The 15,148-nt window shown below is 44.7% G+C and overlaps 1 protein-coding gene across 8 annotated transcripts in view; it reads left to right on the top strand.

Annotated features, from left to right (window-relative positions):
- The window catches only part of SMOC1 (SPARC related modular calcium binding 1), a 140,745-nt gene that overhangs the window by 75,536 nt on the left and 50,061 nt on the right, over positions 1–15,148 (top strand). For all 8 annotated transcript variants that reach the window (XM_033107274.1, XM_033107273.1, XM_033107270.1 and 5 more), the window contains exons 4-5: positions 11,352–11,451; positions 13,525–13,572. In XM_033107274.1, the coding sequence (XP_032963165.1) occupies positions 11,352–11,451; positions 13,525–13,572 (148 nt within the window). The remainder of the gene's footprint in view (positions 1–11,351; positions 11,452–13,524; positions 13,573–15,148) is intronic.

The following is a 15,148-nucleotide window of genomic DNA, read 5'->3' as shown; positions in this document are numbered from 1 at the left end:
ATGTGATGTATCACATTGATGGATTTGCAGATATTGAACCATCCTTGTGCCCCGGGGATGAACCCCACTTGGTCGTGATGAATAATCTTTTTAATACATTGTTGTATTCGATTTGCTAGAATTTTGTTTAGGATTTTTGCGTCTGCATTCATCAGAGATATTGATGAATATCTACAGAGATTGGTCTGTAGTTTTCTTTTTTTGTGTTGTCCTTACCAGGTTTTGGTATCAGGGTAATGTTGGCCTCATAAAATGAGTTAGGCAGTACTGTCTCTTCTTCAATTTTTTGGAAGAGTTTGAGCAGGATTGGTGTTAGATGCTCTTTGAAGGTTTGGTAGAGTTCACTAGTGAAGCCATCTGGTCCCGGACTTTTGCTTTTGGGGAAGGTTTTGGATGATTGATTCAATTTCTTTACTGGTGATCTGTCTATTTAGATTTTCCAGTTCTTCATGGTTCAGCCTAGGAAGACTATATGTTTCTAAGAACTTGTCCATTTCTTCTAGGTTATTGAATTTGGTAGCATATAATCCTTCATAGTATTCTTGGATAATCCTTTGTATTTCTGTTGTCCGTGATAACTTCCCCTTTTTCATTTCTGATTTTGTTAATTAGTGTCTTCTCTCTTTTTATCTTAGTGAGTCTAGCCAAAGGTTTGTCAATTTTGTTAATCTTTTCAAAGAACCAGCTCTTTGTCACATTAATTTTTTCTATTGTCTTTTTGTTCTCTATTTCATTCAGTTCTGCTCTGATTTTTGTTATTTCCTTTCTTCTGCTGACTTTGGGTTTCATTTGTTCTCTTTTTTCTAGTTCTTTAAGGTGTAACATGAAGTTATTTGTTTGGGATTTTTCTTGTTTCTTGAGATAGGCCTGTAATGATATAAATTTCCCTCTTAAAACTGCTTTCGCTGCATCCCAAAAATTTTAAAAGGATTTATTTTCATTGTCATTTGTTTCTATGTATCTTTTGATCTCTCCTCTAATTTCTTCTTTGACCTGGTTGTTCTTTAAAAGTATGTTGTTTAACCTCCATGTATTTGTGTTTTTTCCTGCTTTCTTTTTGCAATCTTTCTCCTTTTTAAATGAACAGGGAGGTGAGGGTTGTTCTGTACCCCTGTGTGGAGTTAATTTCCACTGCCATCATCAGGACAGTGAGGAGATGCGATGCCCAGGCACCTTAAGCCTGGGCTGCAGTTTTAGGTTTTGTGACCAGTGTCAGTGTCCTTGGTTTGGTATTTTCAAGGGAAGGGAAGGGTGGGGAGAGAAAGGTGCAAATTAGGGTGTAAGAAACTCTAGAATCACTAGAGAGCTCTCAGTCTTTGGCAAGCCAATATTTCTTCTTTGAATCTATAAGCAGAAAAGGGATTTCTTTTTCAAATGAGAAACTGTGGGTTACAGCGAGATTTGATGCCTTAGAGGAGATGTTGCTGCCTGCGTGAGTCAGGCATTGGGTTTGTGCTCGTTCCTCTCCCTACACGGACATAGCCTCTGCGGTCCTCAAGGTTCTCAGCACATCAAGATCTGAAAAGGTGGAGAAGCTAGGGCTCTGGTGAGCAACAGGCAGCAGCCAGCTTCCCACTGGGGCTCTACTTTGTCTTTACTGCTTTACTGTGGGTGGTTTAGGTGACGTGGAATCTGTAGTGAATATACAATCTAAGTGATGTAGCAGTGATAGTAATTTTTAAATTTTGTAAATGACGGCAGGGACAGGGCCTGGTCTATTCATGTACAGGAAGGATTTGTCTAGCAAGTGACTCACCTAATCTCCCATGCATGGTGGGAGCCACTACTCGTATCTTTCAATAAATGAACCGGGACCCTCTGGGTCACCCATCAGGTACAGACATGTGTAGTAAGATGAGGGTAGATGAAACATGCTTTGTGCTCAGGACATTGTATCTGTTGTGTTCTGTGGGGATGTGCCTACCCCAACCACTGCTCGGTCCTACTGTTCAATTGCTTTTCTCTAGCGGAATGGCCGCTGAGCCTCCTTTTCCAGACTGGCTGGCCTCATTTGCTTTGGAGCAAGCATGCAGGGTCTGGGTGCTCCCAGCTGGGCAACTGAGCTCCCCATAGCCCTTGGCGAGTCAGTCCCTACAGTTTGTCTATTGTGTAAATGACAGAAGCAAGCTCTAGGTGGTATCTGCAGCTGCCCTTCTGCAAGGGGTATGTTTAGGAAGGAGGGAAGAGTGAAGACCTGTTTCTCTGGCCTTCCTGCAGCCTATGGGAAAGGGGAGGCTCAGTGATGGGCTGCTTCAGTCACTATCTCTGCTGTTCTTTTCTTTTTAAGATAACAAAAACACTTACTTGTATAGCACTACGTGCCAGGCTGTTTTATAAGTGCCTGACACATATTATTAACACATTCAGTCCTCGCTACGACCTATGACACTATTATATTCCCATTTTATAGATGAGGGAACGGAACCAGGGAAGCTGACTAGCTTGCCCAGGGTAATATAGATTGCAAGTAGTAGATTCAGGATGCAAACCCGATAGCCTGGCTGCAGCGTTCACTACTCTCTGCCTCTCTAAAGGATGGTGCATCTTTTAAAGTGATGTTGCCAAACTAGAACATAACCAGGAGGGTGACTCAGGGGAGTGAGGTCCGGAAATTATGTCACGTGAGGAATATTCAAAGGAGCCAGAGATGTTTAGTTTGGAGAAGAGAAGAACCAAAGGATGGGGGAAAGAGATGACCAAAGGGATACTGAGAGCCATCTTCAAACCGTTGTCTGTGGATGACATTAGCTTTTCACTAAATGGTTTCACAGAGCTAATACAGGATCGCTGAGTAAAATATATAATGACTCAGATTCTGACTCAAAACAAGGAAGAACTTTTCACAAGTGGAGCAATCCAGAGATGGAATGTCTGACTCAAAGAGAACTTAACTTTCCATCCCAGAGAATGGGTGAGGGGGCACTGAATGGGCACTGAGCAGGGGTTCTCTGGGTGCGGGGAGGGAGTACCACTGCACTGGTAGGAGGTTAAACTGAATTGAAGATCCCTGGGAGATAATGTCCACACTTTTTAGGATTTTATGAGACAGTAGCTAATGTTCAACCAGGTGAGTAGGCACACAGTAGGTGCACATTTAGGGCTATTGCCACTCTACTGTTTGAGTATATAACACACACTAGGAGGTGACTCTGTAGGCCAGTCTTCTAAACTCTTTCGCAAAATTAAAGGGATCAATCAGATTTCCCCCCCATGTCAAAGTAGAGAAAGGGAAAAGGAACACAGGCCTAGAGGTATGAAGGCAAAGAAGTTTCATTAAAAGTGAAGTTAGATATGGGAAACCAGAAAGAGCTCCCACTCTTGCAGGCCTCCTTTGTCCCAATACTGGCCAGATTTTCAGTTCTGATCTAAACAAAGCTCCTACACAGATGGACTTTTATTGGGTGTTTTTTTTTAAACCTAAAAACATATTTGATTTTCCCCACCAAATGGAAATAAAAGTGGATAAACAACAGGTACTGTATTTGCTATTTACAAAACTTGGGCCATTCTAGGCAACAAACAGAGGGGCAGGAGTCAAAAAAATAAAGCTCTTTGGGACCCTGAAGCCCCAACACCAGGTTTAAAAATATCTTTATGTGTGTGTTGGAGGGTTGGTGTTCATACTTTTTCGAAAATACCAAAAAAAAAAAAAAAAAAAAGTTCTTCATCATATAATTGGAAGAGTGGTCTTAACTCTGACAATTAGGAACTAGTTTATAAATTTCCACCTTAGTCTTAAGCAGCAAAACTTCAATTTAGAGCAGGGTTTTAGAATCACAGAACTTTTGGATCAAAGGGAACCTCAGAGGTATCTAGTTCATCTTCTCCTTACTGTCCGTACCCCTCCCCAATCCAAGGCTCAGGTTCCACTTATTTCTCACCAAGCAGTCATCTACCTTTTGCTTGATTGCCACCAGAGACAGGAAGCTTGTTACAGGCAATGACAACATGCATAATGCATTCTGGGACAATTTAGTTGGAAAGTTCTTCTCTACAATGACTTAAGAGCTGTCTTCCTGTAATTTCCAACAGATGACTCCAGTCCTAGCTGTGGCTCTTACAGTATCTACAGAAATCCCATTTTCTACAGAAAGATTTGAAAAAAGACATCATTATGTCCTTGTGAAATCCTATCTTTTAGCCAACGAATATTTCTTTTTGTCCTGGCAAAAGTCCTCAGTTCAATCACTAAACCCTATATCATAAGGATTATGTCTCTCTTTCCTCCTGGCCTCTTTCTTCTGAATTCAGCCCTGCTTTATAGAGTGTCCTTCCCCAAATGTGACACAATATTTCAAATGTGGTCATAAACAGCCTGGGAAGAATGGGACTATCTCTCGTTCTAAACATACTGCTTCTCATTAATATTGTGTTGGCAGCCACATTACACCATCAACTCATAAAAGACATAATCAACAAAGACTCACATGTATAGGAGGATTTGAAATGGAACGGTTATCTTCGTTTCCTGCATCTCATCCATTAAATTCTGGAGGATGAGGTAAATACTGTAAAAGGAAAATCCCTCATTCCTTAGCAGACAGTCTTCCCTAGACCTGGCACAAAGCAGGGGACAGTGTCTACAGCCAACAGGAATAGCTGTGCTTTGAAGCATTGGCCTCTGTCCTCCCCACACAAGGGATGGGGAAAAAGATGAAATCAGCTTGTGCTGAGCGCATACTCTACAGCCGACACTACTTTAGATGCTTTATGTATCTTGTCTCATTTTGTCTTCTCAATAACCTTCAAGGTTGGCGCCGTTAGCCTTAGTTCATAGATAGGCTCAGAGAGGTCAAGTGATTTTGCCAAAGTCACACAGCTTGTGGGTGAGATGGTATTTAAACCCAGGTCATTTTGACTCTGGAGCTTTATTTTTCTTTCTGCCTCTTGTTGCTTCTGAGCCAAACCTGGCCGAAGATGAGTAGGACATTTGTGGGATAACCTTTTCCAAAATGAGGAAAAAACACACTCATGCTCGGCAGACCAAAAGGATTACACTATCCCTTTCTCCCCAAGTCCCCTTCTCATTGCATTCAAACTCTCTTCCATGTGTGCAATCATCCATAAGAGTTAATACTGCAATCATTAGACCCATTAATTAAAAGACCACATGTTGTCAGAACAACTGGAATATAAAAACTTTGGGAAAAAGTACGGTCACAAGGCTCCCAAATTCCCACCTAGAAAAGTACCTGTTTCTTGACTATTTCATGATAAATGCCAGAAAGGGTGGAGTGAGAAGTTTCTTTTAAAACAGTGGTTCTTGAAGTGTGGTCCCTGGACCAGCAGCAACAGCGTCACCGGGGAACTTGTTCCTAATGTTGACTCTCTGGCTGACCCCAGACCCAATGAATCCAGAAACTCTGGTGGGGGGGGGGGTCCCAGCCATCTGTTTTCCTGAGCTTTCCAGGTAAATCTAATGCACACCCCATTAATAAAACGTTCTTCTGCAGCTTCTGATGGAGGAGAGATATTCTGGGGGTACACGTGGCAAGCTCAATTGGCCTGGCCTCTAGCCAGGGCCATGGCACCCATGAAAAACACAGTTACTCAGAGATCCTATAGAGAATGCCTACTAAAGGAAAATAAGACTGCCCTGAAACCAAGGTATCAATTGGACCAACAGTAAGAAACTTGCACTGCATTTGCTTAATCCTAAGAAACTGCTTAATCCAAATCAGTTCCTAACTGACTTGGAACAACTGGCAGATTAAAAATAAGACAGTCTCATACTCCCACCACCCAGAGAGACAAATATCCACATGCCTTCTGCTTTTTCCCACTAGAAAATGTTCAAGTATGTGATAGTAGTCATTTCATTACAAGTTCAGTAGTTGCTACGAAGAATGCTGAATCAAGCCTGTCTCTTTGCATAAGGTTCACATTTTCTGTTTTAGAAAAGAAGGACAAAGAAATGGGGGTGGGGTGGGGCGGGAAGGAAGCCACAGGGTGAGAAGGTGCTGCTGTGCCTTGGAGGGGATCCCAGTTGTCAGTGAAGGCCTGAGGCAGTTCAAGATGGTTTCCTTAACAGATACAGAGCTTAAGAACGCATTACAAAAAAAGGAGGTGGGGGTTTGCCAGAGGGAAATTATTTCAAGAATAGTGAACAAAATGAGAGCCTGATACCCAGACTGTAAGAAGGTAAGGCTGGGAAAAGTAAAGAAATATAGCAAGGCCCTGCACTTCATTATACTGCTTTTTTTTTTTTAAAAGCACATTTCAGAGAACACTAGTACCATGAAATGCTCCCTGCACAAAATTAAGGGAGAGTCCCGTATTTAACTAAGTTTAGGAATTGCTGCAAATGGTTTCTTCCTTTTAAAGCTCAATCATGACTTGATTTAAGGCTCTGAGATGTTCTGCAGGCAAGAAATCTTTTAATTTTGTTTATTTAAACCAGGATTTCCTAAGTTATTTAGCTAGAGAGCCCCCGCAGCCCCAGTAATTCCTAGTCACATCCCATAGAGCAGGAACTGCATTCATCACTATATCAAAAGGACAGAAGTAAAGGTATTGGGAATAGCTGCTTTCACGTTCCAGGGGAAAAGAAGGAAAGTGGGCACAAGCAGGAGAGACTGGTCTCCTGGGGAAGCAGGAGCCCTTGATAGGAGAAGCACCTTTGGGATGTGAGGTACGATCCCTGTCAGAGAACCACCCTCTCGCCAAGAACATCTAAAGGAAAGCAGGGTGGTGGCGGTGGGGAGGGGGATGGTGGGCAGTAGAGGCCCCCATGCTGTTCTCCAAATTACTCTAGAAATGGTCTCTCACTCAAACTGGAGCAAAAGACTCTCTTCCAGCTGCCGCCTGCCTCCCGCAAAGAGTTCCATTTGCTGGAGAATTACAGGCACAAAGAGACGCAGTCTGTTCCCTCAGACGCCAGCATGGGGAACAATGCCTTTCTCAGTCTCCCTTCCAGGCCTGGGGACTGCCACCTGCCACAACTATTAGGTGCTGGCAATCAGGCTATCTCTCTGTCTCTGGGCCTCGGTTTCCTCATTTGTAAAATGTTTGTGTTAGAGTGGTGATCGCTAAGGTTTTCTCCAGCTCTATCCGTTCTGAAATTTTATGAGAGCTTGGAGATTGGGATTCGAATTCCTGTGCTGTTATGAACTAGCTGTAACATTTGAACCAATAACCACTGCTCCGTGTGCCTCTACTATAAAAGACATGCAAATGGGGTGACTTATGCCCACGTGCGATAATGCCTAGATCATCGGTGGTGACTGACAAGCTGCTGGAGCAGGGGAAGGTGGTGTTCTCCGTTTGGGGCGTGGCACCTGTGGGTGACCCCTGTCTATATGCATAGCCCGTTTGTCTCCTTCGTTTTCCTCCGTGCTGTCCTCCATTCGGTCCTCAGTCTGCTCTGCCTTGTGAGCTGGTGTTTGCTCTGCTCATCACTCACTCAACTGCATTCGCTGGGAGTGCTAGCCTCCCACATTCTGCCAGGTGTCCAAGAGTTGGAGATTAACTGGCTTAAAATAATTTCACATTTGTCTAAATTTGGACGGAGGTTGACCAGAAATATACCACTGGGCTGTTAACACAAAGGACTTCAAGCCAAAAATCTTTAACTTACATCTCGACGTATATATAAACCATCAATTCTATAGAATTTAGATTCTGGTTGCTTTTCTGCAAGAAGCTTTACTTCTCTCCTCTGACTGTAGTAGAACTGTTGCTGTATGAAAACAAACTTCCCCTGCCTCCATTCAAACCTTTTCAAACTTTGCTGATTTCAGACTGCCCCTTCCCCTGCGGCTGGTCAGAATAGGGTGTTCTTTTGTTCCCATCAAAGAATCTGGTTGTGCCCTTTTTGAGTGTGCAGATAGTATGCTGAAAAACACAATCACAATAAATAGCATAGCTTCACTGGGCACTTCCCATGTGAACTAAGTGCTTTATTTACATTACCTAATTTAGTCCCCTCAACAGCTGAGTTGACTTGGGCAGTCTGAGGCTTGGTTTGACTAAGAACCTTTCCAAGGCTACCGGAGATTGGAAAAGTCAGTCGTTAAATGGTGGAGCTGGTTAGTGAAGGAAGGTGGGCTGCAGTCTGCCTCTATAACCACTGCTTTCTGTTGCCATGTAACTTCTTTTTCTTCAAGAAGACATCTTGAAAACTCCAGAAGCCAACCTACGAACATCCTCTTGGTTGAGGATCATGGGTTAATTCATTTGGGGCTCTTTCAGCAAGGGAAGCGACCCTCCTGGGCGCCTCCTGCACTTCCTGTAATCCGTGTCTTCTTTCGCTTACCTATGCCCCTCCTCGGCAGCACACCTATGGCAAGTGTGCCCATTACTGGGTACTCCCGGCCTCGGAGGAATGTGGCAAGAATTCTTCATTTGGTTCCAGTTTTCTAGGACTTGGAAGCAGCCTGAGGATTTTATAATCTGGAGTTTATTCCTTGGAGCCTGGTCTGAGGAAAATGCTGAGTGCCTTGGGGAGAAAGGGGTTGTATTTGGGCCTCTGGGCCTGGCTGGAAGCTGGGAGGCAGTGTCCACATGTCTGTTGGGACACAATGGGCACACACGGTGAGCACGTGGCCCTTGGGACCTGCTGAGCCCAGAGCTTAGATTATATCCCCTGAAACAAAGCTTTGGGCTTAGGCTCTTACTCATGTATCTGGTGCCATCCCCTCTAGGCTTGGATGGGACTCTGCATGCCCGGGAGGAGGGGGCTTTCCACCCAGCAGTTCTCTGAGGCCTGCTTGACCGCACTGCCTGGCTCTAGCAGGCAGCACTGGGCCAGAGGCACAGCCTCAGGTGCTGGACTTGGGCAGTAACGTCTTCAAGAAGAGGGAGGCTGGCTTGGCCATGGGAGCCAAGGGGCCCGGGAGCGAGCCAGGGTGGCTGCCCAGCCTCGGGACACATTTCCCTGAGGTGATTATTGGCTAAGGAGGAGAAAGCAGCCAGCCAAGCCCCATTAAAATGCTGTCACTGGCGAGGAATCGCCTCTAGGAACTATCCCCTGCAGGGCTGACAGAATCTGAAAGGGTAAACTCCAAGTTTCCAGCCTCATTTCCCACCCAAGCTTCTGGAGGTTAAGGGGAGTTGTGGCCCAGAAGAAGGCTGGCTTGCCAGGTGTTTCTGACAGAGCTGAAAGCAGTCATTGCCACAGCCACCCTGTATCCGGCCTTCACCCATGCCAGGTACTGGACTCACAGTGTGTCTTTCCCTGGCCAGAGCCCTCAGGTTTGGCATTGTTATCCCCATTTTATAGATGGGGCTCAAAGAGCTAAGTAAAGTGCCCAGTTTGTAACTGGCTGGACAGGGATTCAAACTCGGATCTGTCTAGCTTTCTTTCCAATCCCCCATAACACCTCCTCAGAAGGTAGCAGTGACCCAACCCAAGATACTGATCTTGAGTAAGCATCTGGGTAGCCACCATTGCCGTGGGGTTTATGGGCTGTCTCCATGAGAAGAAGACGGAGTGGAATGTGGCACTGGGGAAAGGCATTGAATATCACTTCTGGCAGGGACAGGAGAGAGAAATGCTGAGTTTGTGCAGAGACATCATACCGGTAGGAACAAGTTGCCCTCCATCTTGTTCTTGTCCTGATTTCTCTGGGTAGGTCCACAGTGAAGCAACTAGTCCTGGGGGAAACTACGGTGTTTGATATCCACACAAAAGCAGAAGTCTTTCTGTAGCTTTTCTGACTTAGTGATAACTTCTGGGTTTTACCCAGGCCATCAGATCTTGCTTTTACGTCTGTACCCCTCCGAGGCCTCAGCACTCAGTTTGTATGCGATTACTGTCTATCCTCAATTTCAACATGTCCTTGATCCCAAGAGGTACACTTTTTGACACTTGAATATCTGTGCAATTGGTACACATCTGGTAGATGAGGTCTACATTTAATGTGGTGGGGCTGTTTAAGTTGATGTTATATTTTTTAGAATTGATGGAGATCAAGAATTGAGGAAATACGGGAATTCATGCATTTATTCAACTCATCAAATGCCTATGATAAATGTCCGACATTATGCTAGATGTTGGAGTATAGAAATAACCAATATGCAGCCCCTAGGGAGTTACAGTCTGGGGGCGTGGGGGGGTGGGGAAAATAGACTAGATGAGCCTTAATAGTTATGGCTCTTTGTGATAAGAGCTCTGAATTTGGGAAGCCAGGGTGTATGGAGGGTCAGAGGAAGGAGGGAGAGGAGGAAGCCGGGACCATTTTGCAGAGAAAGTGTATCATGAAGAGGGTGGGAATGCAAAGGATTTGGAGGGGGCTGGGGGTGAGTTGGGGAGTGATATTCTGCACGGATTGAACAGTTGGAGCAAACAAAGTTCCGAAGCATGAGAAACTGGGATGTGCTTGTGAACTTCAGAAGGCTCATTGTGGCTGGAAAGGAGAGTGTGTATGTGGAGACATGGGTGTAAAGTGAGATTTCAGGAACAAAGAGGGCAGATCGCGGAGACTTCGAGTACCATGCAAATGAGCAAATTTGCGTGGCGCTCTAGGTCCTGCATGATCCTGAGTTTAATCTCCATCCTACGTCCTACGGCAAGTCACCAAATCATCGAGGGGTTTCAAACGGGAGCGATGCCCTGATTTGTGTTTAGGAACTCCGTGTCGAAAGTGGATGGGAAGAAGATGGTGGGTGGGAGGAGGTGGATAGAGTGGCAGTTATTGGCAGAAAAAGAAGAGTCACCCCGAATGAAGCAAAAGCTTTATTTTCATTTATTATTCCCAGTCAGAGTGGATCATGGAGGCTTGAGCAAGAGCACACAGTGATGCAAGAGGGCAACGAGACTAGAACCTGCAGGCGCACGTCACCTTATTCTTACTTTACCCCCATCATGTGTGCCCTTGTCTCAGGAGAGCCACCTGAGCAATAGGCAGGCTCACTATATGAGCAGCTGGGAAAAGCTAGAAAAAGGAGAAAAGCTTACCTTGTCTCTTCTTGTTAAAGAAGGGTCCTGTCAACCTACAGTGGTGACATTCTAACTTGTACTTGCCAAATTAGTGCACCGATCAGAATTTTTTACAACTGGATAGGAGTGTATGCCAGTGCTTGGGGGAAAAAATGTGTGGGTATTGGTGGGAACCATCACAGGAACAACACAGTGGATGTATCTAACTATAATATAAGACATTCGGCATTAAAAGTCATAACAATGCAGATAAATTGCTGTGGTGTGCATGGGAGTCACGTAGAAAACACCCAACCAGTGTTGTTGACTGATGAGCCCACCTGCAAGAGACATTCTGGGGACAGATGCAGGGGTGAGAGGTGGAAGGAGCTCAGCCACCATACCGGGGAAGCTTCGGAAGGGGCGGGAGATGACTGTTGATCATGTGACTCAAGACTTATGGTTCTTTTCCCCTTATGACTTCCCTGTACAGGTGCAATGCCACACTTACACGGGGTACTGCTGGTGTGTCACCCCAGATGGGAAGCCCATCAGTGGCTCTTCTGTGCAGAATAAAACTCCTGTATGTTCAGGTACCGTAAGGAGGGGCGGGAAGAAAGGAAAAGGTTGGAGAGAGACCACTTGGCTGTCTCCTGCATTTTGTAGGGGAATCTTTGAAAGATATTGATGGTTATGCGCCATCCTCCAGGTCAGGGAGGATTCCACGCAAACACACTTGCTCTGTAGTCAGCTGGGGTCAGTATATACCTGTGTGCATATATTGATTGTTTTAAGTTTAGGTTTCTGTTTCAAAGTTCTTTTCCCGAGTATTATCTGTAACCAACTAGAGCATGGCATATACATTTTTAACTTGCATACTCTGGTTGCTAGTGGCCCTGGAAGCACTTTATTGAGATGAATTTCAAGACTGCATGGGAATTCAACATCAAAGGCTATGATGATCAATTAGTGATGTCTGTCAAGAGAGGCGAGTCGTGGCCTATGTGCCATACATTTTCTCCCTCTGAACAATGTGATCTAAAGTGATGGCAAGCTTTCACAACAGTGGCCCTCAAATCCGGCTGTCGTCAGCAGTGCCTGGGGAACTAAAAAGAACCCAGTTGTTGATGCCCCTTTTTGTTATTCTGATCCAGTAGGTCTGGAGTGAGACCTGGAGTGTTCATGAGGCCTCTCAGGTGGTTCTGATGATTAGATACGTGAGGGAAACACTGCATAATAGTGACCCCTTGGGTCAGTGCGTGGCAAAAATTAAGCCCTTTCTATTTCCAATTTATAAGCATAGAGACATTTTGCTCTTTGGTCGACTTCATGGCATTGTGAAGTATGGATTTACCCAGCCTTACACTTTCCACTTCCTTTAAGATGGTATGGGACTCGAGAGTCATTCCCTCCATTCACTATGCAGCTCAGTCCTCTTTCAAAAGCATCCTATCCCACCATTAGCTGCTTTGTTTTCTCCAGATCTATGTGTATGAGGTTTTATTTATTTACTTTTTCTCAATATTTAAGTGCAAGCAAAATATAAAACGTTATTCTGAAACCTATGGGAATTTCCAGACTAATAGTCCTGCTATCCTAGCATTTTTCTTTTTTCACAAAATACATTCATTTTTCTACTGGCCTTGCTGTATAAAGGGAGAAGTATGTGGGAAGGTCAGTAAGTATCTACATTAGGGAACCAAAATTCGCAGGCCAAAAAGGAAAGTTTACTTTATTTGTGGTTTACATGGAAACTGGAAACCTTAATTGGGGTTGGTGTGGGGAGGGGCAGGAATGAGCTCTCCTTGCAAATGACCTGGAAAGTTTCATTTAAAGCAAACAAATGCACTAGAAACAAGTCATGCAGGGTAAGATAATTGAACTCTCATAAAATTAGTATATGGAGAAGGGATATGGCATAGATTGGGAAAATATGGATACTTTCTTTTCTTTTGTGGGTGGGACCACCACAGAGGCCCTGCCTGTGTGGTCTTTGGGAAGAAGACAGGTGCCACAGGGTCCCGACTGTAGAATGGGTGCACATGGTATCTTAGCACATGCAGGGCAAAGTGTTGGGCCAAACACGTACACTACCCCCTCCTTGAGGAACAGGCTGCATGTAGAAAATTGTTTCCATGCCTCAGACTATTTTGGCCCATTCAATACAATTGGGCTAACAATTTTCTACTTAATTTAGATGGAAAATTGACAATTTCCTGCCCTTACCAGCAAGTGATGTCAATCATTGCATTTGCAGTAAGAGGGGGTCTCTTTCTGGTTGGCCCTACCGAGTGGACGTGGCTCAGAACATGGAGCTGGTGGGCAGTGGGGGCAATGGGGAGTGGAGACAAGGGGCAGTGACTGGAGTGTTCGATGAGGGAATTGGGTGGGTGTGGAATTCTGTCCAAATCTGGCCCAGACTATTGCCAAGCAACCTGGAAATCATGGTTCATCTCAACAGTGCTGTGATAGCAGTGACATTGACGTTAAACAAACCCCACTCAACATGGATGTACGTGCTAACTTTGTATATAACGTCCCTAGATGTGTATACTATATACATACACATAACCATATGCTCATAACGTCAGGCTTTGCCAGCTCTTTGAAAGGAACCAACCGCGATGCATTCTGAATGTCTGTTTTTGTTTCCCCTCTCACCTAAGGTTCAGTCACCGACAAGCCCTTGAGCCAGGGTAACTCAGGAAGGAAAGGTGAGTAGAGTTTTATGCTTTATCGAAATGTTTGCTTCTAAAGCCAGTCCAAGCAGGAATTCTTGGACCAGATGGAAGAAGCTGGGTGAAAACTAAAAGTACCCCACAGAAAATCTCCATTCTTATTCTTTGTTTCCTCCCAGAAGCACCGGAGGTAAGTAAGTCCCACAGGTAGTGGGGACCGAGCCCCCAGAATTTCTGAGGGAGGTAAGCGAGTACAGAGCACAGAGCTGGCAGGGACCTGAGAATCTTGGTCCCTGGGAAGTTCAGTCAGTCATCTCCCCGTGTAGCCAACATTAAACCAAGAAGGAGTATGAAAGTAGGTGTGCCCAAGTCTGCCCTGACTCTTATTTTGGAAACCCGTTTGAGCATTTTTCCCCTCACTGATTCTCCATAGTAATTGTTCCAGCTCATCCAGATTCTCCTCTTTAAGACTCTGCTGGCTTCATGGGCTTGCTACCTCTGCAGTTGTTGTCATGAAATTCTTAATTATTTTATCTTTGAACTTATGTTTTGTAAATACATAAAGTAGGTGGAACAATGGAGCACTGAGCAGAAGAAATACCTGCAAAGTGTGTATCTGGCCACCACGTGCCTGTATATAGCTTTTGTGATGCATGCTACAGAGTTTTTATAGTGTGCTTAGAATTTTACTTTACCTAGAACAAATTAAATAGCAAATTAAAAACGACCATGACAAGTCAAGGAGATATTATGGAAGAGAGGTTAAAACTTTATGTTTTAATGTCCTTAATGATACTTTTTCTGCTTTTTAATAAAGGTCCTTGCATTTTCACTTCAGCACAAATTATGTAGCTAACCCTGATGAAGGCATTTGTCTAAGAGCTATTTAGCGGACCAGCCACCATGAGGAATGGGTCCCTGGGATATGCTGACCATAATTTCCAGTATGTCAGATACAGATTCACCACTACTTAGCTCCAGGACGACATAAACACAGAGAGTTGAAGTTGCATAGAAAACAAATGTCAGTGTCATTGCATGAACAAGCAATCCAGAATCCCCATTTTGGGCTCTTAGATAAAACCCAGACAGGGACCTTGGCTGAGTTTGAGAATTCTCACCTGAATCTGGGCCTTGGGAATTTTGTGCTCATAAGAGTCCACATGAGAGTTGGGTCTGCTGAGAATCAGTGTGAGGTGCACAGGTTTGTTCCACACACGCCCCAACAGGGAAACCAAAGCAAGGCCCTGCACCCTGCCCCAGGTGCTTTCCATGGGGAAGAGGAAGCAAGTTTACCTTGCCTGGATGCAAGAGATGAGAGTCCAGAAACCATGCTGCCCCTAAATGCAGGTGCTCCAGGAAGATGTGGAAGTAAAGCATGGTGACACCACCACCCACTAGAAAACACGGACCAATTGACCAGATGGCCTGCTCCCCTTCCTACAAGCAGGAACGAATAAGTGGGTGAAAAGAAGACAGCAAGGGCCTTTGCAGGTTCTTCCCAGAATGGAGGACACAGCCATAAGTGTTGGTGGTTCCCTTCTGGGTGAGAGAGTGGGAGAGGGGCATGAACATTTCTTTCTGCAAAGATCTGAAATCATCAACACTGTGA

This window comes from Rhinolophus ferrumequinum, chromosome 6 (genome assembly GCF_004115265.2).
Source record: "Rhinolophus ferrumequinum isolate MPI-CBG mRhiFer1 chromosome 6, mRhiFer1_v1.p, whole genome shotgun sequence".
Lineage (NCBI taxonomy): Eukaryota > Metazoa > Chordata > Mammalia > Chiroptera > Rhinolophidae > Rhinolophus > Rhinolophus ferrumequinum.
The sequence above is the reverse complement of the archived record's forward strand: the minus strand, read 5'-3'. Positions and strand labels throughout refer to the sequence as shown.